The sequence below is a fragment of the Dendropsophus ebraccatus genome, chromosome 4, assembly GCF_027789765.1.
Source record: "Dendropsophus ebraccatus isolate aDenEbr1 chromosome 4, aDenEbr1.pat, whole genome shotgun sequence".
Classification (NCBI taxonomy): Eukaryota; Metazoa; Chordata; class Amphibia; order Anura; family Hylidae; genus Dendropsophus; species Dendropsophus ebraccatus.
Window position 1 is genome coordinate 152618521 of NC_091457.1, and position 24452 is coordinate 152642972.

The 24452-nt window shown below is 44.2% G+C and overlaps 2 protein-coding genes across 4 annotated transcripts in view; one reads left to right on the forward strand and one right to left on the reverse strand.

Annotated features, from left to right (window-relative positions):
• The first annotated feature begins 92 nt into the window (after positions 1 to 92).
• PRPF38B (pre-mRNA processing factor 38B) lies at positions 93 to 15418 on the forward strand. Its single transcript, XM_069967474.1, has 6 exons — positions 93 to 387; positions 7760 to 7828; positions 9633 to 9784; positions 10637 to 10697; positions 13341 to 13564; positions 14616 to 15418. The coding sequence occupies exons 1-6, from the start codon at positions 148 to 150 to the stop codon at positions 15364 to 15366; spliced, it is 1497 nt and encodes a 498-aa protein (XP_069823575.1). The 5' UTR covers positions 93 to 147; the 3' UTR covers positions 15367 to 15418.
• An 8353-nt stretch (positions 15419 to 23771) lies between these two features.
• LOC138790068 (receptor-type tyrosine-protein phosphatase beta-like) overlaps positions 23772 to 24452 on the reverse strand; it is a 31972-nt gene continuing 31291 nt past the window's right edge. For all 3 annotated transcript variants that reach the window (XM_069968995.1, XM_069968996.1, XM_069968994.1), the window contains one exon: positions 23772 to 23948. In XM_069968995.1, the coding sequence (XP_069825096.1) occupies positions 23935 to 23948 (14 nt within the window). In that variant the 3' untranslated portion in view covers positions 23772 to 23934. The remainder of the gene's footprint in view (positions 23949 to 24452) is intronic.

A 24452-nucleotide genomic window follows, 5' to 3' on the forward strand; every position in this document is an offset into this window, starting at 1 on the left:
GATTCGCCGGCATCATCAAGCGCGCTGATTGGTTCTCTCGGCCGGTTTTGCTAGGCCGCCTTTCTTCCTCCTTTTCTTTTTTTCCCATTACGTGACGTCACTTCCTGCTGTCCGGTGAGGCAGCCGCCATATTTTCTCCGGTTCGATATGGCGAATAACAACGCGGCGGCCCTGGCGGGGACCCCGCAACCCACTCAGACAGGTGGTGGTGGGAACAAATCTGCCCCCTCTGGGAAGCCTGGGAATGTGCTGCCGCTGTGGGGCAATGAAAAGACTATGAACCTGAACCCAATGATTCTGACCAACATCTTGTCCTCTCCATATTTCAAGGTGCAGCTGTATGAGCTGAAGACCTACCATGAGGTGGTGGACGAGATCTACTTTAAGGTGAGGAGTGGGGGCAGGGCTGCTGAGAGGATTGCTGATCAATGCTTCCCTGTAGTAGTGTTACCTAACATGTGGCCCTACAGCTTCTGCTGAACTACAACTCCCATCATGCCCTGTAGTAGTGTTACCTAACATGTGGCCCTACAGCTGCTGCTGAACTACAACTCCCATCATGCCCTGTAGTAGTGTTACCTAACATGTGGCCCTACAGCTGCTGCTGAACTACAACTCCCATCATACCCTGTAGTAGTGTTACCTAACATGTGGCCCTACAGCTGCTGCTGAACTACAACTCCCATCATGCCCTGTAGTAGTGTTACCTAACATGTGGCCCTACAGCTGCTGCTGAACTACAACTCCCATCATGCCCTGTAGTAGTGTTACCTAACATGTGGCCCTACAGCTGCTGCTGAACTACAACTCCCATCATGCCCTGACAGTGTTACCCAACATGTGGCCCTACAGCTTCTGCTGAACTACAACTCCCATCATGCCCTGTAGTAGTGTTACCCAACATGTGGCCCTACAGCTTCTGCTGAACTACAACTCCCATCATGCCCTGACAGTGTTACCCAACATGTGGCCCTACAGCTGCTGCTGAACTACAACTCCCATCATGCCCTGTAGTAGTGTTACCCAACATGTGGCCCTACAGCTTCTGCTGAACTACAACTCCCATCATGCCCTGACAGTGTTACCCAACGTGTGCCCCTACAGCTGCTGCTCAACTACAACTCCCATCAGCCAAACACTGTTACTCAACCTGTGGCTTACCAGCTGGTATAGAACTACAACTCCCATCATATCCTGAAAGCCTAAGATAGTGTTACTCAACCTGTAGCTCACCAGTTGGTACAGAACTACAACTCCCATCATGCCCTAGCAAAGACAGTGTTACCCAACATGTGGCCCTACAGCTGGTACAGAACTACACCTCCCATCAGCCAAACACAGGGTTACTCAACATGTGCCTCACCAGCTGGTTCAGAACTACAACTCCCATCATGCCCTGAAAACCAAAGACCGTGTTCACCAGCTGGCATAGAACTGCTACAACCCCCATCATATCCTGAATGGCAAACACAGTGCCACTCAACCTGTGGCTCACTAGCTGTTATAGAATTACAACTCCCATCAGCCAAACACAGTGTTAGGCTCCATTTACACAATTATCTTCCAAAGATTTGAAGCCAAAGCCAGAAACAGACTATAAACAGAGATCAGGTCATAAAGGAAAGCCTGAGATTTCTCCTCTTTTCAAATCCATTCCTGGCTTTGGCTTCAAATCTTTGGCAGATAATCTGGCAGATAATCTTTCTGTGTAAATGGACCCTAACTCAACCTGTGGCTCAAAAGCTGGTACAGAACTACAACTCCTATCATGCCCTGAAAGCCAAAGACAATGTTACTCCACCTGTGGCTCACCAGCTTGTATAGAACTGCTACAACTCCCATCATATCCTGAAAGCCCAAGACAGTGTTACTCAACCTTTGGCTCACCAGCTGGTATAGAACTACAACTCCCATCATGCCCTGGCAAAGACAGTGTTACCCAACATGTGGCCCTACAGCTGGTGCATGACTACAACTCCCATCGTTCACTGACAGCTAAAGACTTCACTGATCTCTACCCCACCCGCTGGTATAGAACTACAACTTCCATAATGCCCTGACAGCAACGACAGTGTAGCTCCCCCGCTGTGTCAAAATGACAACCCTTATTATGCCTGCATGCTGGGAGTTGTAGTTTTGCAGCAGCTGGAGAGCGGCAGGGTGAGTAACACTGCCCTATATCCTCTCTAGTGTCCTTTGCTGCTGGAAGTACAGGGAGCGTATTCCTGGGTGCAGTATATGATGAGGAGGCTTGGTCTCTATTCACACATGTCCGTATGAGCAAAAGAGAACCTGAGAGGCTGCATCATGCCATAATGGACACCAGCGGCCCAGGATCCTCCTCCCCATTGGTTACACTATTTACTTATTTTGTCTTTTCTATACGCTCAAAAACTAAACTTATGCACTTGTGGACGTTGTTTGATCCATTGAGATGAAAGCCAATTGGGGGGGGTGCGATAGTATAGTGTGCACCTACCTATCACCTTACATACCCACCACTGACGTCTCTGCTAGCATGCGGTATAAATCTGATGTCTTGTATATACAGTCACTGAGCAGGTATAGTTGTGACCTTTTTATAGCATACTTTATATAGTTGAACCGTGGTCCTCCCATTCCTAAATCTATAATTTCCAATATTGATTCACCACTGGGACTGACCCATCAGTGGTCGGGAGACCCCCATAAGTCTTTCCTTTCTTTGCCAACCCACATGATATTCCTTGGTTATCTGAAGGGAGGCTTTGCTCTGTTTACCTACTGAACTGTGACATTTATCTTTATCTGAGGTTGGAAGCTTCTGTGCCACAATTGGACCAATTCCTTCCATCTCAATTAACCCCCCAGTTCCAGCTGCATAAAATAGCCCCAAGGCATAATCCTGCAATCCTGCCTGTATGTTAAAAAAAGGATGCGTTTTGATCAGTTTTTTGCAAAAAAAAAAAAAAAAAACCTGATTGTTGACCCAGCTTCATAAGGAAACCCAAGCGCTGCGGATTCTGTTGGCGCTATACAAATCCTATTATCCGTAGATGCTTGATGTCAGGCAGGCGGCCTTCTCTGTACGCTGATGTATGATGCAGTATGTACAGTGATGTGTGGTGCAGACCAGGAACCGGGCTGTGAGTCACCAGGCTGCTCCCTCCCCCGCCCTTTAATCCCTGATTGATCAATCTCTTCCTATTTGGGCGTGGAGGTAAAGGCCCTATCACAGAGCGATTATCTGCTAAATCAGGTAGATACTGCCTGTTATCTGTAATAGACAATGATCATGAGTGAGGGATTGTTCACCCATGGGTTATCTCAGTGGGGGGAGCGTGGAGAGGTAAGTATAGAACATCTTTATATTTTCTTTATAAAGCAAGTGCTGCTCAGACATCTCTAGCTATGTCCGTGCGGTTGGTTATTGAACCGTGTAATAGCCTCTAGTAGATCTGTGCCTGCTTACCCCTCTCTTTCCGCTGTGTAATACGGCCTTAATCCAGGGAAGACACCAAAGACCTCTGCACTGAGGCCTGTTCACACATGACAATACTGATACTGCATCATACATCACGGTACAGACTGGGGACCTGTCAGTCATTGTGTCTGTGGTTCAGGCAGCATTAGCGTCAGGTTTCTGTTCGGCATCCATGAATCATGCTTCTGGAAACCTATGCCCCAATAGCCTATAGTTGCCTGTGTCCGATGCCATACATGCCTATCATTTAAAGGGGTTTCCTATGAACAACTCACCTATTGTACTGGGGTCTTATGTCCTTATCCTTTCTTACAACATATACTTCACATTGCAGCGGTCATTTCTGTTTTTTAGCCAGACCTTTCTTGTATTAATAGTCTCTCTGCACCAAGATATCCGCACTCGTATAAATATTAAGTGCCCGGGGACATTACCCCTCTCAGCAAGTGTAATGAGAGGGGGTCATCCTCTGGCATATTACAGCTTTACTATTGCATCCAGTCTAGTCAGTCGTCTGTGAGCAGCCATGATTCCTCCCTCTCCTGTGTGTTACAGCTCGGCTTTATTCCCAAGGTGTAGTCAGGTCTCTCAGGGCACCTAGTGAATAAGCCCTCAAAGGGATTGTCTACAATTATAAAATCACGGCTGCCTTCCTCCAAGGACATCGCCACATCTGTCCGTGTATTGTCTCCAATTTACACTCACAGGAGATTGTTGTCCTCCATACAGTGTAGCAGACACTCAGCTGTGCAAAGCTTCATACAGGCTCAGCCCCCGGATGTAAACCGCAATATTCCCATTTGGTATCACCACAAATAAATACAATGATGATTTAAAAAAAAAGAAATCTATGGAAGAATTGATGATTTTTGACCACAATAAAAAGCCAACAAAGACTAATATACAAAAAGTGTGTGTGTGTGTGACCATTTTCTGGTTCACGCCACTGAATTCCCCCACCTCTTGTTTGTACTAGATTGTATGGTACAATGAAGGGAGACTTTGGGGTACTATTACTTGGAACGATAATCGGCTGATTATTGCTCCTTGTAATAAACATAACGATCAGCTAATGACAACGATAATCGGCTGATCGTTATAGTTTAGAACCTATATTTGTCGGGTGCCGATCGTGCATTGCTACGTGTAATAGTGGTGTGCGGCCAGCGACTGACGATATTCTTTACCTATCCATGCTCCAGGGCTGCTCCTTCGGTCCGCTTCTGCCCTTGTCCCGCGCTCGAGCTTCAGAGCGGCCTGTAAGCTGAAGCGGACCGAAGGAGCAGCTCTGGATCATGGATAGGTAAAGTATATAGTTTAAGCAAGGGCTGCAAGGACATCAGTAACGATGTCCTTGCAGCTCTTGTTAAACGATTATCGGGCCGTGTAATAGGCCCAGTAAACAAGGGCCGATCTAGCAGATCAGCGCTCATTTACAGGTATCGGGCCCCCATTGGCCCGTGTAATACCACCCTAAGGGCCCTATTACACGGGACGATTATCGTGCGAAAAATCATATCATTCGTATTTAAATTATGATCTGTGTAATTAGTCAACAATCGAAAAATCTTTTGTGGTGTTGTTTTAGTTCTGAAGCTAAAATTATTGTTAACCGTTCGCTCAAGTTCCACATTTGTTTACTAATCGTTCACTGTAATTGCACATTGTCCATTGTTTTGCTGGGATCAGAAGGAATAAACAATCATGGTAACGATGGTAACTAACGACCATTGTGTAATATGGTGAATGATTTCAGGTTAACGATAAACAATCTCATTTGCAATAGTTTATCGTTATTCATTAATCATTAAAAATCGCTTCCGTGTAATAGGACCCTAAGGGTCCTATTACTCTGGACGATTATCGTTCAAAATATTGTTAGATCGTTTGGATTTAAGCGATAATTGTAACGTGTAATAGCAGACAACGGTTAAACGACCAACGAAATATCGTTAGTTGTTTGATAGAATTCGGACCTATTCTTATTGTTTGATCATTTGGCTTAATAAGAAGTCATAGCTGAAACGTACGCAATAGCGACGACAAAACGACCGCAGGAACGATCTTAACGATCATAGTTCCGTGTAATTGGGCGAACGATTAGTCGTCAAAAAAATGTCTTGGTGTAATAGAACCCTAAGGGGTCAGACTTTCTGCACATACAATGTGCTACTGATGTAATTCTCATCTCCCAGCATTACCAGTCACGATGATGCCGGGAGTTATGGATAACGTCCCATATTAGATCGTCCGTATATATGGAACGTGTAAATGACCCCTATAAGTGAGGAGAAACTAATGTTGATGTAAATCTGCCAAGGTGGGAAGGAGGTTAAACCTATCTATTTTCCATCATAAGACGTCTCCATTTCCAATGATTTCCTTGCGGACTTGCGCCATCTCCTATCCACTGTGTGCAGGTTATGCAGTGGTCCTGCTGTCAGCCATGTGACTGGCCTCTTTGGTTATAGTCGTCCCTGATTCCCTCGGATGCTGCTATACAGCTCCTGTATCCTCACATGAAGCAGCTCCTCTCTGTCAGGGATTTGGCAGCGGCGTCACATTGCCGTACTGAGTGTAAAGCTTGTTTTTCTGGTTCCAGAGAACACATTGTCATCTGCTTATGGTGGGAGGAATAAGAAGCATCTGTGTCAGCCGTTGTGTAACACTGAGCCTGCAGAGCCGTGTGCTGAGGATACTAACCTGATAGTCACAGCCCGACCTATATGTTCCCCCCCCATATCCTGCATTATAAATGCACTACATCTACCTGACAGCCCTGTCCCTCTGGAGCTGCAGGAGATGGGCAAGAAACCAGTGATTAACATTTCTTATATAGCTTTATTAGAGCATCACTGTCTTTTTTTTTTTTTTTTTCTTTCTTGCAAAAATCAATAGTCCAGGTGATTTTAAACAACTTTGTAATTGGGTTTATTAGGCAAATAGTCCATTATCTGCATTCAAAAAGCCTTTCCCAAGGCCCCCCCTCCCTCCTCTCTCATTCACTGCTCATTAGGAAATCTCAACTTTTTTTTTTTTTTTTCACATCAGTCAGCCCTGTGTAACCTATGGAGAGGGGAGGAGGGAGATTAGTCGCAAGCAGAAAACAAAGGATTACACAGTGGGAACTGTGTGAAAGCCGGTATTCAGAGATCAGTGCTGACTTCAGAGGACATAGCCCAGTGATGTAGCTGTAAATTAACTCTTTGTTGTCCTGTTTTGGTGCCTAATCTCCCTCCACCCCTCCCCTCTCCATAAGAGAACAATGAAGACAAGGGGAGAGCTTTTTCATGATAAAAATGCATTTTTGGCTGATTTCTGCAAAAAATAATTTAAACGACCCCTGCCTAACTACTATTAGTGGTCTATACTAGTAATATGTGTCCTTGCATAGACTTGCATGACTTTCTGTATCACATAAAGGGGTCCTGTGCAGGTCATTGCCTCCCAATCATATCAGGTGTACGAGCAGGGGTCTGTATGAGCATAACAGTGGTTACTTGAGTATTTGTTATAGCTGTCAGATCTACAGGGGTCCTAATTCTTCAACCTCCACCTGTAGTACAAATAGGATTCCCATGCCGCGACCCCCCCCCCCCCCCACACGCACACGCACACACACACACACACACACACACACACACCCCACGCTGCTACTACTTGCTGTCTCCATCAATGCTATAGACTTCAGAGGAGGTAGTGTGCATGCTGGATAGAGGGCCATCACACTCCTAGTAGTCAGCAAGGATCCCAGCAGTCGGACCACTACCACATCTCAGTGGTAATTTTAAAGGGGTACTCCGGTGAAAATATTTTTCTTTCAAATCAACTGGTTTCAGAAAGTTCTATTTAAAAATCTCAAGCCTTCCCATACTTATGAGCTGCTGTATGTCCTGCAGGAAGCAGTGTATTCTCTCCAGTCTGACACAGTGCTCTCTGCTGCCACCTCTGTCCGTGTCAGGAACTGTCCAGAGCCGTAGAGGTTTTCTATGGGGATTTGCTGCTGCTCTGGACAGTTCCTGACACGGACAGAGGTGGCAGCAGAGAGCACTGTCAGACTGGAGAGAATACACTGCTTCCTGCAGGACATACAGCAGCTCATAAGTATAGGAAGACTTGAGATTTTTAAATAGAACTTTCTGAAACCAGTTCGTAAAGAGAATTTGTATTTATCTTCCAGAATATTGACCTTCCTTTATTGGCTTTGTCTGTCTCGGTTTTGCAGCATTTTTCAGTACAAAATAGTGGATAAGGAAATGAGACGTTTTTAATAACGAGACTTATTCACTGTTCTAGGTAAATCATGTTGAACCATGGGAGAAAGGAAGTCGAAAAACTGCTGGACAAACCGGGATGTGCGGGGGGGTAAGTACAAGTACGTGCCTTCTCATTTTTGGTGTTTTACACTGAGGCCGATAAGATATCTGTGCTCGGCTTTTTAGGTCAGTGATTTTCCACTAGTGTGCCGCGACACATGGTCGGGTGTGCCGCGGGGAAAGTTCCCCAAACTATGGTGCCCCTATGAAACAGGAGAAAACAATGGGGGAGAGAAACCTGGGGATGGGGGAGAAGCAGGAGGTGAGAGAAACATGGGTATGGGGGAGAGAAGCAGGGGGGAGAGAAGCACAGAAGAGAAGCAGGGGGGAGAAGTATGGTGGAGAGAAGCAGGGGGGAGAAGTATGGTGGAGAGAAGCACAGAAGAGAAGCAGGGGGGAGAAGTATGGTGGAGAGAAGCAGGGGGGAGAAGTATGGTGGAGAGAAGCACAGGAGAGAAGCAGGGGGGAGAAGTATGGTGGAGAGAAGCACAGGAGAGAAGTATGTTGGAGAGAAGCACAGGGGGGAGAAGAAAACAGGCCCAGGTTTCACACTGAGTGAGTATAAATACATTTAGAATCTATATTATTAACTATATGTATAATACGTACTGTTTTAGTGCCATTTTGGTTGGTGGTGTGCCCCGGGATTTTTTAAGTATAAAAAGTGTGCCGCGGTTAAAAAAAAGGTTGAAAATCACTGTTTTAGGTTATTGCATTATTTATTTTCTCTTAACCCTTTTTTGGGTTAAAAAAAAATATATATATTTAAGGCTAGGTTCACACTGCGTTTTTGCAATTAGTTTTTTTTTCATCAGTTTTTTGCAAAAAATGGATGAAAAACTGATGAAAAAAACGGATGCATTTGTGTGCATCCGTTTTTCCATTGACTTCCATTGTGACAAAAAAAAAAGGATCAAAACGAATCAGTTTTGATCAGTTTTTTTTACAATGGAAGTCAATGGAAAAACGGATGCACACAAATGCATCCATTTTTTTAAGGGTATGTTCACCGACATGCGGCTAAAAACGAGATATGAACATACCCTAATCCGATTTTTTGCAAAAAAAAAAAACGGATGAAAAAAACGCAGTGTGAACCCAGCCTAAGGAATATAGTTATGAAACGTTGCTTCTCTGCCAGTAAGCGGGACCATTAGGTTTGCAAAATGGAAAGCAATAGTGCGTTGTCAAAGATGCAAAAAATCCGCACAGCTTTCTTATGGAAACGGCACCACCTCTGTTTTCAGGTTGTGTGTGGTATTGCAACCTTGCTCTATGCACCTCAATAGAAATGAGCTGCAATGCTGTTTCCAGAAGAAAGCAGATATGTTTGGAAAACCCTTTAATGCAATCACAGTAACTACTACAGCTTATGTAAACCTTAAAGGGGGTTTCCAGGTTTAGAAAAACATAGCCGCTTTCTTCAAGAAATAGCACCACTCTTGCCTCCGGTTTGGGTGCTGTATTACAATTAAGCTTGTAACTGAGTTGCAAAACCCCGCACCCAACCTGGGGATAAGAGTCGCGCTGTTTCTGTAAGACAGCAGCCATGTTTTTATAATGCTAGATAACAACTTTATGTCAACTGTGGGTTTATTCCACCCTCAAATTAAAGGGTTTTCTGTGACTATTGTAGTAAAGGCCAATAATTTATTGCCCATCAGTATCAGATTGCTGGGATAACGGCTCATGATGCTGCAGCCTCCTCTTCATTGTTTGCTGGGCACAGTGCCAGCCCCTGATCGATCTGATGTTAATGGCCCTTCTTATGGATTCCTCATCAATATTACAGTCCTAGAAAACGCTATTAATGTAAAGCCGTTTCTCATTAAAACCTTTTATTGCTTTGACAGGTCCGTGGTGTCGGTACAGGCGGCATTGTATCCACCGCCTTCTGTCTTCTCTATAAACTCTTTACCCTGAAGTTGACAAGAAAACAAGTAATGGGTCTCATCACGCACACAGACTCCCCTTACATCAGGGCACTTGGGTTCATGTACATACGGTAAGTGGTTGGTCCGGGGGTGGGGGGGGTTCATCCTTTTTAAACTATACAAGAATTTATGTAGATCGTGAATTTTCATAATTTCATCATGGGCACAGAGTATTAAGAGGGGAATAATGGTCTGATGGTTTTAGAAAGTTATATAGATACCTATATTACTTCTATTTGAAAATCTCAAGTGTTCCAGTACTTATCAGCTGCTGTATGTCCTGCAGGAAGTGGTGTATTCTTTCCAGTCTGACAGTGCTCTCTGCCCATGTCAGGAACTGTCCAGAGTAGTGGCAAATCTCCATAGAAAACCTCTCCTGCTCTGGACAGTTCCTGACATGGAGATAGGTGGCAGCAGACAGCGCTGTGTCAGACTGGAAAGAATACACCACTACCTGCAGGACATACAGCAACTGTTAAGTACCAGAAGACTTGAGATTTTTAAATAGAAGTAAATTACTAATCTATATTAGGCTTTGTTTACACTTTGTTTTTACTATTTAACAATCTGTTTTTTATATGCTTGCTTTTACTGGTCTAATACTAAATCCAGTCGGACACACATTTCGCTGCTTAATATCTTGTTGCAAAAATACATAAAGTTAATTCAAAGATAATATACAAAACGCATCACCACAGTGCTCAGAACAGGCCGGTCCGGTCTTCACGCTGCAGTGCCCCTCAGCAGGCGAAGTCCATAGTAGACTCTCATTTCCAGGGAACAAGACAGTGACGTCATCTACTATTAATGCCGAATGTTTATGTACTATCTGCGTAACATGGTGGCTTTAGTAGTATACCATATATTATATAATATTATTTCTATTTGCATGTTACATGAATATCTTTCCTTTCCCATCCCAGGTACACACAACCCCCTACTGACTTGTGGGACTGGTATGAAGACTTCCTCGATGACGAAGAGGTATGTCAGCAAGGGTAATTCAATTTTTAATTTGTACAGCTTTCCCTCTTGTGCATGCCGATGCAGAAACAGGATATTGATGACCTCATGTATTGATCTGTCTTTGACTTTCAGATGCTGGTACAAATGTATTATTTTATTACTTGTCAGAAATGAGAACTTCACAAAGTGTGCGATCCTTAGGCCAGGAAAGTGACACTATACCCAGGCACTCTTTTTATAGGGTACACATTAAGCTTATAGTCCTTCTGTTGAAAATAAATCAATTGCCCACCAGAAGATCGATAATAAATTCAGTTTATTCATAAAGGTTTTAAATTTCATAAGTACGCTCCAGTTGTATAGCAGATCGGTTACACTCCATTAATCAATAGTATCCATATATCACAGTTGTGGATGTTCCGGTCTAGCGATCGTTGTCAACAGGTATACATTGGTGGGTGGTGAAAGGATTGGCGCCAAACAGTGTGCCGTGTGACCGATGGGCCAGGACGAAACCTTAGGACCTTATTACACCAAGCGATGATCAATTATCGGCTGTTATGGCCAATAATCGCTTCTCTTTAAAAGGCAATGATCAGCCGACATGCACGATGTCAGCTGATCTGTCTTTTTAACATGTTAAAAATTAGAACGATAGCGACGGTCTGCTGGCTGTTGCTTCGTGTAATAGGAACAGCAACAGCATATTGCCGCCATCTCCTACGGGCTCCCCGGATGATATAAAGATCGTCCAGGCAGCTCCTTCCTCACTGTCGATGCGTGTAATAGTGCTGGCAGTGAGCGAGGAACAAGAAGCAAGCGTGTAATTGGGCCTTTAGGTCAGGGTTACACAATGCAGTTTTTTTGTGCACCTTTTGTAACCAATTTTAGGGTATAAACACACACCGTATACGCAGCGTATTTACTGCTGCGATACGCAGCAAAAACGCAGCAGATTAGATCTAAATAACTGAACACAGCATCAAATCTGCTGCGTATTTGCTGCGTATCTGCTGCTTATACGGTATGTGTGTTGGTACCCTTAGAGAGATTGCACTAGTCCATAGCTGCTTTAGCGCTTACACTTTGTTCTCCAGATATGCACCAAGTGTCTACAATGTGGTGTTCTGCAGAACTGGAGTCCCTGACCCTAGATGACACTGCCATATCTAGATATTATAAAGGAGAACTCTGGGCAGAACCTATTTCTTCAAAACGCGTCGGTAAAAAAAAAACCATGTACTTACCTTCCTGACTTTAGCGCTGCCGCCCGCATACTGCCACTTTCTGGTCTGAAAACGGACTTGGGACGTGACGTGTCAGGCTGGCTCAGCAGCAGAGGCGGGACAATTCTACAGCCACTGAATGGCTCATGGAGTCTGCCACGCCACGTTGGGTTTCAAGTCCAGGAAGCGGCAGTAGGTGGTGGCAGCTCTGCGGTCAGGGAGGTACGTAGATATATATTTTCCACCCACCCCCTTCCCGGGCATGTTGTGGAAAAATGGCTCCCGTACCATACCGACTATACCATGTCTACATTTTTACCCTCAGATCTTTCTATGCCGCCCCAGTTTAGGGACCTGGTTTGGAAGATCTATCCTGTTTCTGACATGAAGAACTTTTCATGCCCCAACATGGTTTACAAAATGGAAAATTTTATTTCCCATAAGCTAACGTGCTGTTTTTTCCTCTAGATCTTTGTGCTGCACCAATTGTATGGGGCGAAATAAAACTGAACACATGCATGTGTGTGAGTGCAAGAAGTTTTACCTTAAGATTCGCCTTTAATTGTGCACAGGGCTGAAATGCAGTAAATTTGGAGATGATTTAGCGTCAGAGGTTTTCCTTCTACCTTCTCCTCCTTACCTGGATAGGCTGCACCTCAGAATGCATGTTGAAATTCACGGTTACCATGTCCTATTAGTCGTATTTATTTCTACATGTGTAAATTTGACAGGCCCAATATTACAAATACTGATTAAGGGTGCGTTCACACGTACCGGATCCGCAGCGCATTTCTTGCTGCGGATCCCTGCCTAGTAAACTCTTATGGGCAGACAAACTTGCAGCAGGATGATCATCCCACTGCGAGTTTGTCCGCAGCCTGTCCTGTTAACCCCTTGCCGCCGGAGCCTATACTTCAGCTGGTCCCCGCTCCGGTTTGCTTCTGGGGTTCCCGGCAAGTCCCGCTCGGCCAATCAGTGCGCTGCCCCGCAGCAGCGCACTGATTGGCTGAGCGGGACGTGAAGACACCGGGAGCCCTGAAGGAAGCAGGAGTGGGGACCAGGTGAAGTGTAGGCTCCGGCGGCGGGGGGTTAACGGGGCGGGCTGGCGGACAAACTCGCAGTGGGATGTTCATCCTGCTGCAAGTTTGTCTGCCCATAGAGTTTACTAGGCAGGGATCCGCAGCAAGAAATCCGCTGCGGATCCGGTACGTGTGAATATACCTTAATGGAGGATTGCAGCAGCCTCTTGACTCCTAATAAATATAGCAAATGTAGACTGCACGCTTCTATGTGTGACCTTATGATCACTAAATCATGGATGCGTCCGAGCTTAGATAATTCCAGTTTGAAGGTGTAGCTCTGTGACACCCTTTGCAAGATGCCATTTTACAAGACTCTTCTCCCTTTTTTGTCTTTCGTTCTGCTCCTTTTGCAGGATCTGGATGTGAAAGCCGGCGGAGGCTGTGTGATGACAATAGGAGAGATGTTACGTTCATTCCTTACCAAGCTGGAGTGGTTCTCCACTCTGTTTCCAAGGATCCCCGTTCCGGTGCAGAAACACATAGACCAGCAAATCAAAAGTCGACCAAGAAAGGTCAAGAAAGAGACTGCTGAAGATGTAGAGGAAGTTCAGCGACACGTTGAGAGAAGACGGTCAAGGTGACTAAATGCTCAGAATACTGTCCAGTAATATAAGAAGTGATACTCACATTACCAATCCCTGTCGCTAACATTCTGAGTAGAGATAAGTGCAACTCGAGCATGCTCAGGACCAATCGTGCAGCATTGGTATACTGGTGACTTGTTTGTTGAAGCCCTAGGGAGTCCTGGAAAACTTAGATACAACCTTTAGGGTCCGTTCACACATAACAGATCCACAGCAGATTTCTCGCTGCGGATCCCTGCCCTGTACACTGTATGGGCAGACACTCACAGTGGGATGCACATCCCGCTGTGAGTTTGTCAGCAGCCCACCCCGTTATATGCCCGCCGCCGGAGCCTATATGTCACCTGCTCCCCACTCCGGCTTTCTTGGGGGCTCCCGACGTCTTCATGTCCCGCTCAGCCAATCAGTGCGCTGCGGCGGGGAAGCTCACTGGCTGGACGAGCCGGGAACCCCTGAAGCAAGCCCTGGAGTGTGGAGAAGGTGACGTATATGCGAGTTTGTCTCCCCATAGAGTGTACAGGGCAGGGATCTGCAGCGGATCTATTACGTGTGGACGCACCCTTAGGCTGTATTCATGTTTTCCTGGACTCCCTAGGGCTGCATCCAACTTGGTCAGCTAGTGGTATTTAAATGCTGCACGATCTGTCTCGAAAATGCTCCAGTTGCACTCCTCTTTACTTCTGAGGCTTTCTGGATTCCACAACAGTCTAAGCCCCTCATGGTCCTTCTCGATAAAACCATGTGACCACTGTGGCCAATCACATTTAGAAAAAAAAGTGGCCAGGCGATCCCTTTAAAATGGTTTTAAAGGGGCTATTTGGGCAGTGTGGCCTCCTCATTCATTTACTGGACGTCTGCTCGGGATGGCTGAGCACTGTACTCTATTCAGCAATCCTATATCAAGTGAATGGAGCAGCAGTGTGCATGCTTGACCTGCAAGCCAATCACTTGTCAACCTTTAACCTGAAGGCTCTTCAGGGAATTCTGGGTGTATTTTAAAAAGCATTTTCCTCATTGAATGTAATTATTTTTGCATTTTTCTAGGTCTCCAAAACGGTCCGTAAGTCCTCGAAGGTCTCCTAGGAGATCAAGGAGCCGAAGCCATCATAGGGAACATCATGGAACCTCGAGTTTCGATAGGGAATTAGAGAGAGAAAGAGAACGTCAGCGGGTAGAACGCGAATCCAAAGACAAACGGAGATCACGAAGCAACGAACGTAGGAGAAGCAAAAGTCGAGAGAGGCATAGGACAAGAAGTCGGAGCAGAGAGCGCAAGACAGACCGGAGAGACAAAGACAGAGAAAAAGAGAACGAGAAGAGCAGGAAGCGGGACTATGACAAAAAGGGCAACGGCAGGGACAAGGACACTGAGAGACCCAGAGAACGATCAAAAGAACGCAAGAGGAGCGAGGAGAGGAAAGACCGAGAGGACAGACGACACAGAGAAGACAGGGAATCCCGCAAAGAAAGAAGACACAGCCGAAGTAGGAGCAAAGAGCGCAAGCAACGAAAAAGTAGGAGCCCCAGCAAAAACGCTCGCGGGAGAAGCCGAAGCAAAGAAAAGTCCAACCGGCAAAAAGAGAAGTCAAACAAACGTAGTAGAAGCAGCAGCCACGGGCGGACGGACAGCTCGGAAAAGTCACGGAAGAAAGAGCGCAGCTCGAGTAGGGAGAGGCCGCGCAAGAGAAGTCGAAGTAAAGACAGAAGCCATAAACGCGATTACGACAGCAAGGACCATGACCGTCACAGTTCTGACAATGAAGACAAGCAAAGAGTCAAAGATGATGCTCTGTGAGATTTCAACAAATGGATCACATTGAATCCTTTTTTTTTTTTTTGTTTGTTTTTTTTTTTTCTTCCCCTTTTTCAAAGTTCTCCCCGGTTCCGTAGCACTCATTTTGTTTTTTTGTTTTTTTTTATATTTGTTCTGTTGGAAACAAGTTGCGATCTCACTTGTTGTATGTAGGGAAGTGCCTTTTGGAAACCTTCTGTATTTCGGACAGTTCTTCTACCTTCCCTACATTTGCTGAAGCTCTCATGCAGCTACTGTTGCGTTTTTATCAGTTCAGTGTTCCCGAAATGTACAGACTGTACCTGGAAATGCCCAGATGTTTTAATTCTTTTGGTTTTTTGTTTGTTTTTTCTGGCACAATAAACCTGCTGGTCCAGTTTGTAAGTGGCATCAGACATGTCACTTTTCTCATCCCGACGCTCATGAGGTTGTGGTTTACCTCCTGGCGCTGCGTGCATGGCTTAGCTGACATTTCCATAGAATGGCTCTTTGTGGGTTTTTTTGTTTTTTTTTCTAAGAGGATATGATTGCAAATATAACATTTAATTTTGTGTCATTGTCTAATTGTAAACAATTTTTAAGAAAATACATTTTGATCTATTATATGATTGCTTATCATTGGTCTGACTTTCAACTTTTTAATTTATTTCTTTCAAACACCCTTCCAAAAACTGAATCAGAACCAGCATAGATGTTAAAATCTGAGCACCGTATGGAAGGCTAGGAGAGGTGTATTGGGGTATGTGCACACTGAGGAAATTTGACGGAAAATCCGTTGCGGAATTCGCCACTTGCAGACTGCGGCGGGTGGGCGCACCTCCACCCGTGTCATAGACTCCATTTTATGCACAGGCGGATTCTGTTGTCTGTCATTCTATGAACGGATGAAGGAATCTGCCCGTGCATAAAAGTCTATGGAGTCTATGACAGACGAAGAGGCGTGCGCCCGCCACAGTCTGCAAGCGGCGAATTCCGCGACAGATTTTCCGTCAATTTTCCTCAGTGTGCACATACCCTTAGGCTGCATTCTCAAGTCAAGTAGTGTTCTGTCCGTGGAAAAACGGACAACACAAACGTTAAATTCAAACCCCGGACTGTTTCCCAGGATGGAATGATGTATCTATGACTCCCCATAGAAAACCTCTCCTGCTCTGGACAGTTAGTTCCTGTCTCGGCCAGAGGTGTCAGCAGAGAGCACTGTGTCAGACTGAAAATAAAACATTTCCTGCATGACATACAGCAGCTGATAAGTATGGGAAGACTTGAGATTTTTTAATAGAAGTAAATTACAAATCTATATAACTTTCTGACATCAGTTGATTTGAAAGAGATTTTTGCTGGACAATCCCTTTAAAGCCGCACCCAAACATAGTGCTGCAAGATTTATTCTAATCTGAGTTGTCTTCTCCACTGTCCACATAAATTTATTCTTGCTTGCGCTCCATCTACTTTATTATCTACAATAACAGAATGTAATACTGCCTGTTATATCAATATATACATATCCTAAGATAATGAGAAGGGAAATACTAATAGGTCAGACTAGATGGACCGGGGTGGGGGTGGGGGCTTTATCTGCCGACAATCTTCTATGTTAATACACTATAAGGTTATGATCTCACACACAGTATTTTTTGGTCAGTAGTTTTAAACCAAAACCAGGAGGGGATTGAAAACAGACTACGTGCACACACTTGAAATTTTAGAGGATTTAATGACATTTAAAGGAGTAATCCTGCAAAAATCTTTTTCTTTCAGATTAACTGGTTTCAGAAAGTTTTATAGATTTGTGATTTACTTCTATCTAAAAATCTCAAGTACTTATCAGCTGCTGTATATCCTGCATGAAGTGGTGTATTCTTTTCAGTCTGACACAGTGCTCTCTGCTGCCACCTCCGTCCATGTCAGGAACTGTGCAGAGCAGGAAAGGTTTTCTATGGGGATTTGCTGCTGATCTGGACAGTTCCTGACATGGACAGAGGTGGCACCAGAGAGCACTGTGTCAGACTGAAAAGAATACACCACTTCTTGTCAGACATACAGCAGCTGATAGAGACTTTAGATTTTTAAATAAAAGTAAATTACAAATCCATATAACTTTCTTAAACCAATTGATCTGAAAGATTTTCACCAGAGTACCCCTTTAATGCTCAATAACTGCCATTATTTTAAAATTAGGGTAATTATTTGCCAAAAGTGATACTGTCGCACACACCCTCTTACTCTGTGCCGTTCTCCACACCATTCACAAACTTAGATGGTGCACATTAGATATATACCTGTATAAAACTTCTGCTCTAAAATTGCTTCATTTTATCAGTGGACAGTGTCACCTGGGCAGGGCTTTATTGTCAAACTGCCACTGTCCGTATAGGGTCCATATAAATGCACCCGAGCTGCAATATGACAGTGTAGCTGTTATATTTATTTATTTTTTTCCAGAACAGTAGTAGAGGCGATTTTAAGAAACTCTATAATAGGTTTTATTAGGCGAAAAAGACTTTCTGTACTCAAAAGCAATTTCCAAAGCGCACACACACGCGCGTTATCAGGCAAATCCGTCTTCATTACAGAGAAGACGGGTTCTGCTGTGTCCATTATAGCCTACAGAGGGGCCGAGGGAGATGAGTGAGCAGGAAGAGGAGACATGAAGGTCAGCGGTTTGTAGACTCTCTGGGCACCTAAAACGCTGGATTCAGGGGTCAGAAAGGTCAGTGCTTATCTAGGAACTTGCTGAGAGAAGATTGCAGGGTGTTGTGCTGTGCAGAACTGCTCCCTGCTCACTCATTCCCCTCAGCCCCTCCCCTCTCCATAGAGCATAATGGACACAGAAATCCTTCTTCTGAAGTCAGAGGGGAGCTAGAAAAACTGCTTTTTCAGTACAGAAGTAAACTTCGTAAATAAAACCTAATAAAGAGTTTCTTAAAATCACTTTTACTATAGATATTGTTTTCAGAAAAATGAAATGACCGTTACGCTTTAAAGCGACACCCTGTACCTTTCATATCGGCTGTGGTTTCAGAATTTTTTATCTTCTATTCTCTGGTACGAAGAATCAGCTTTTCTAAGCTCCTGATCTGCTTCGAGCTGTACTGTCTCCTCTGAGTCCCAGCAGGGTCAGGTATAGGAGGGGGAGTAAGGTATTACAACTGGCTGCACATCAGGACCTCGGGGACGCCTGTAACATATCTAACAGTGTCAGCAGTTTGGAGTTTGAATTGCAGCTGACCGATTTCCTTTAATTCTAAGGAAAGTGGGTGAACAGTCTGCATAAGGGAAGCAGAGATACAGTACAAGACCCCCTCCTTAGAGATATGCGTGCAGTACTCCTATTAATTGGCCACAAGAGCCATTATAATTCGAGATGAGCAAATTTTCTATACTATTGTAGCATTTCACTAGACTCGTCAGCCTGCTGACTACGAACTCTGTGTCACTCCTCTCAGGGAGCCTGGAAAAGCTGGATCCACTCCTGAGAGAAGTACAGGGTTCAAAGGCAGGTCGCTGACAAGCTGCCTGCCGAGTCTAGCAAAGCGCTTTGCTGATATTGTTAATTTGCTCATCCCTAATTATAATCATCTAAATTTTTAATGGGTTTTTTCATAATTTTTCAAGAAAATGCAGGGTTAGGCTGGGTTCACACTACGTTTTTGCCATTTTATTTTTTTTTGCAAAATAATGGATGAAAAACCGATGAATAAAATGTATGCATCTGATATTATCTGTTTTTCCATTGACTTCCATTATAAAAAAAAACAGTTTTTTTGACCGACACAAAAATGAGGTCGATCATGTTTGTGTCCTTCAAAAAAAAAAAAAAATCTGTTCTGTTTTTTTTTTTGTTTTTTTTATAATGGAAGTCAATGCAGAAACGGATGCACACAGTTGCATCTGTTTTTTTCATCTATTCCTTTTTTTGAAAAAAGCGGATTGCAAAAACGTAGAGTGAACCCAGAGGTTAGCAAGGATCCTGTCTGTGCTTACAGAGGTATAGATCGCCACCTAGTGGTTGAGCTGCACTGATGAATTGCACATTTACACCCAGTGGCCAATTGGAATGGAGATTTCCTGTATAGAGATTAGATCCATCACACATACACTCTGCATTGCATTTTCTTTCCTTCTGTCCTCCAATTTTTGTGGCAATTTCTCTTTCAAAATCCTCCAACAGCAACGTAACAAAACACTATAGTAAGTGATCAGTTTTTTTTTTTCCCCTGCCTTATTATTACAGGTCATGTGATTCTTTGATAATGTAACTTAATTAGTTCTGTTAATGGGAAAAATCCACAAAAAAAAAAAACAAGCATGTTTATACACGAATTAAAAAATAAAAGCTTATATCTATGAAAGGAGATGGGAGGGGGAAAAAAACACCACAACCCACCACGCAACAGGGTTAAAAAAAAAAAAAAAAAATCCATCCTCTGGTGTTCTTCTGGAAAGTGATCCTACAATCCGGTGATTGGTTTGCTGTGGATTAGTTTCAGTGCGAGTTTAAGGGTACTATTAGACGGGCCGATAGGGGCCTGATAATAAATGTAAATGAGTGTAGATCGGCGCTCGTTTACAGGGCCTATTACACGGCCCGATAATCGTTTAACAAGGGCTGCAGGGACATCGTTACCGATGTCCTTGCAGCCCTTGCTAAACTGGTATACGTTACCTATGCCGGGTTCAGGGCTCCTCCTGCTCCTCTTCTCTCTGGGTCCTGCTTGCTGCAGCTTCAGAGCGATTTGTCTTAGCTGACAGACCACTCAGCCAATCACTGGCCGCGGCGGTCCTGGCCTGTGATTGGCTGAGCTGCCGTCAGCTAAGACAGATCGCTCTGAAGCTGCAGTGCGCGGGACCTGGGGAGCCCTGGACCATGGATAGGTAATGTATTTCTTTTGCAAATCGTTAGCCTCCGGCCGCGTACCGCTATTACACGTAGCGGTGCGCGGTCGGCCGACAATTATAGGTCTGAACCTATATCAACGATCATCGGCTGATCGTTGTGTTTATTACATGGAAAGATAATCGGCCAGATAGGGCCGATTCGGCCGAGTATCGTTCCGTGTAATAGGACCCTAAGGGTCCATTTACACTGAAAGATTATCTGCCAAATATTTGAAGCCAAAGCCAGGAATGGATTTTTAAAAGGGGAGAAATCTCAGGCTTTCCTTTATGACCTGATCTCTGTTTTTAGTCTGTTTCTAGCTTTGGCTATGTTTCTATGGTAGTGATGATGATGAGGAAGCACAGTCAGAAAACTGCAGCTAAATGCAGCGCTGGTGTCTTAACATGTCTGAACCCACAACCTGCTGCCTCTTAGTTTATGGGGGCTGTTACAGCAGAGAATCCCTTCCAGTGCCATAGCTTGCTAGAGCAGAAGATACATGTGTATGTGCCACATATGCTGATCTGTTCCCTAATCTCGTGGCCGAATCCTGACTGATCCCTGCTTCCAAATCTTGTTCCTGCTCTGTGCAAGCAAATTGTGTGTAGGTGTGAGATTTGGAGGCAGGGCTAAGCCCAGAAAGCTCAATGTCAGTCAAGCAGGGATGGGAGGGGGAGCAAGGAGGTGTTACAGTCCTCAGCAGCTAAAAAGAAATGCCTAATGCTGCGTTTACACGGATGGAATATCGTGCGAATTTGCACGATAATGATCGAATTCGAACGATAATCGTACATGTAAACGCTGCGAACGACGAACGAGAAATCGTTCATTTTGATCTTGCAACATGTTCTAAAATCGTCCTTCGTCGTTCGCATATTGTTCCGTGTAAACAGTCGTTCACCTATATTTCCTATGTGCGAGATAGGCTTAACCGTTCGCAAAACGAATTTTCCGTACGATATATTGTACCATCTAAACGCTAACCGTTATGAAAAAAAATCGTTACTCCGACATCGTTAGTTGTACGATCGGGCGAATTATCGTTTCGTGTAAACGCAGCATTAGTATGACACTTTGCACTGCATAGTCCCCCCCAAAATAAACACATGAGCCACACAAGTAATGTTGGAAAAGTATGTCACAAAATTTATTAAAGACAGAAATTTTTTACCACATATACTGTGCAGCATGATTGGGATTATAAAATATGAAGGCAAGACAAAAACGGCATGGGAGGAGAGACTGCACGGTACGTATAGACCTGTCCAACGAAATTTATATATACCAAGAAGAGATGAGCGAACCTGGAGCATGCTCGAGTCCATCCGAACCCGAACTTTTGGCATTTGATTAGCTGTGGCTGCTGAAGTTGGATAATGCCCTAAGGCTATGTGGAAAACATGGATATAGTCATTGGCTGTATCCATGTTTTCCAGACAACCTTAGAGCTTTATCCAAGTTCAGCAGCCCCAGCTAATCAAATACCGATCGTTCGGGTTTGGATCGACTCGAACCCGAACCCGGTTCGCTCATCTCTAGTGCAGTCTCTCCTCCCCATGCTGTGTTGTTTGTCTTGCCTTCATATTTTATAATCACAATCACAGTATATGTGGTAAAACTATTTCTTTCTTTAATCAATTTTGTGACATAAATTTCTAAAATTACTTGTGTGGCTCATGTGTTGTTTTTTTGGGGGACTATTTAGTTTAGTAACGCATTTTTGAGCGTCTGGTTAGAAGACCCGGCGGGGTCGTTCAGCAAAGCTATTGTAGTGTTCTGGAAGCACAGACCGATATATGAACGGTACCATGTGTCTCCATATAATAACAGCTAGCCAACAGTGGCGGCAGTTTGAAACCTGAATTTACAGCACCCCCACCTCTCCAGGCTGCTGTCTTTGCACGGATTCTGAATTCACATAAATCACATAATTTTCATTGCATTATCCACACCAACATTCTGTGTACAGTACAATGTCAGTGAGAGATACGAGGCTGCAGATTTCTGAATGTTCTCTCTCTTTTTCATTGCATTGTGTGAAAGCCGCACCTTAAAAACAATATCCCTCCGTAGGTTCACACTACGGAATTCGCCCGATAAGTTCCGTCGGATTCCGTGGCACTTACCCGTTCACGACGGCGCGTATGTCCGCCTGTTCCATAGACACCATTCTATAGCCAGGCAGATTCCATGTTCAGGCGAAAGAACTGACATGTCTGTTCTTTCGGCAGATCGCGGAATCTGCCCAGCCATAGAATGGTGTCTATGGAGCCGACGGATATACGCGCCGCCGTGAACGGGTAAGAGCCTCGGAATCCACCGAAACTTATCAGGTGGATTCTGTAGTGTGAACCTACCCTCAGTGTGTAACATGCGCACATTTCAGTCCAGGTTGTAGTGTGGATATTTAGTCCATTTTCCAACGTGTCATTTTTATGCTTTGCGCACAAGTACCCTAAACCGTAACCTTATCTGAGTCACCTACCTAACTGGAGAAAGAATTACCTAAGGTGGGGGCCACCATGCTGGGGGGGGGCTGCCTAATGGGGGATATTATCTATTGACAATACCTACGTAATAGGGGACACTATCTATGGGGAACACCTACGTAATAGGGGATATTGACTGTAAAGGAACACCTACCTAATGGGGGACATTATGTGGAAGGCCTACATAATGGGGAAAATTGACTATGGGGAACACCTACCTAATGGGGGACATTATCTATGGAGAACACCTACATATTGAGGGACATTATGTATGGAGAACACCTACCTAATGGGATATTTATGGGGGACATTATCTATGGGGAACACCTACATATTGAGGGACATTATCTATAGGGAACACCTACATATTGAGGGACATTATGTATGGTAAACACCTACCTAACAGGATATTTATGGGGGACACCTACCTAATTTGGGTTATTATCTATGTGGAACACCTACCTAATGGGGGATATTATCTATGGAGAATACCTACCTAATAGGGGATATTATTTGTGGGGAACACCTACCTATTGGGTTTCATATCTGATTATTTTACCAGAGCCTGTTATGTTGAGTTGTGAATGGTCACAATATGTTAAGAGAATAAAGATGTTGAAACGTCTAAAAGATGGTTCTAGTGTCAAGATAACATATCTCAGAGAACACATTGCATATGCTTGCCACATTGTATACTACTTGTGGTTGTGCTGCCACATCCTTAAAGGGGTCCTCTGCTTTGGTTGATCCCTACAGGTTAGAAAGGGGCCCCTGCCAATAAGCTGATCACAAAATGTCCTCTGGCTTAAATCCCCAACAATCAGTGGTGAAACCTGTAAATTATTAATTTTCCTGCAGCGCCACCAAAGGAGACCTGAAGCATTACACAGTGCCCTTGCAATGGTGGTCCGGTCCTCCCGAGTGAAAGATTATCTTTGTAGTCTTGATGAAATGTGGACAGCAGAAGACTCTAGTAACTAGGACTTCACTAAGAAGTTGTATGAAAATAGCTCTTTAATGTATTACCATACAGAGGGTCTAGCGCGTGCCTAGAATGGAAAAATTTATTGAGTACGAATACAATATTAGATTAATCTTTGAAAAAAAATTATTATTCAAAAGTAGTCCTGATTTTACAGCAGTTTACTGATCTCCTTTATAGCAGCAGTAAAGAGAAGATTTCATCGGAAGACGGTTCTTGAATCATCCGATCACACCTGTCATAAAAACAAAATCGGCAGTTAGTTCCGGCAGTTAGTCCCAGCAGTTAGTCCCAGCAGTTAGTATCGGCAGTTAGTCAAATAATGTTACATTTATAGCATTCAAATTTATAAAGTTAGAATTTATCGTTCAGATTTGGATATGTGATCATATAGGGGATAAAAGGAGAAGTCCCACGAAGACTAAAATCAGCAGGCAGGTGGGGGTGAAAATAAACCTGTAAACTCACTCCTCCTTGACCCTCGTAGTTCCGGGGTCCCATATACTGTAGCCAGGGTCCTGCAGCTCTGCTAGCTGCAACGCCATGACCATTGCTGAGTGATTGCCCGCTCAGCCAATCAGTGACTGGAGTGGGACATCGCCCTAGTCACTGATTGGCTGAGCAGGCAATCACTTAGTTGGGCCGTGACGTTGCAGTTTCTAGATCCGGCATCGGGACCCTGGAGCAGCGCAACAGAGGTTCAGGGAAGGGGTGAATTTACAAATTTATTATTTTCACC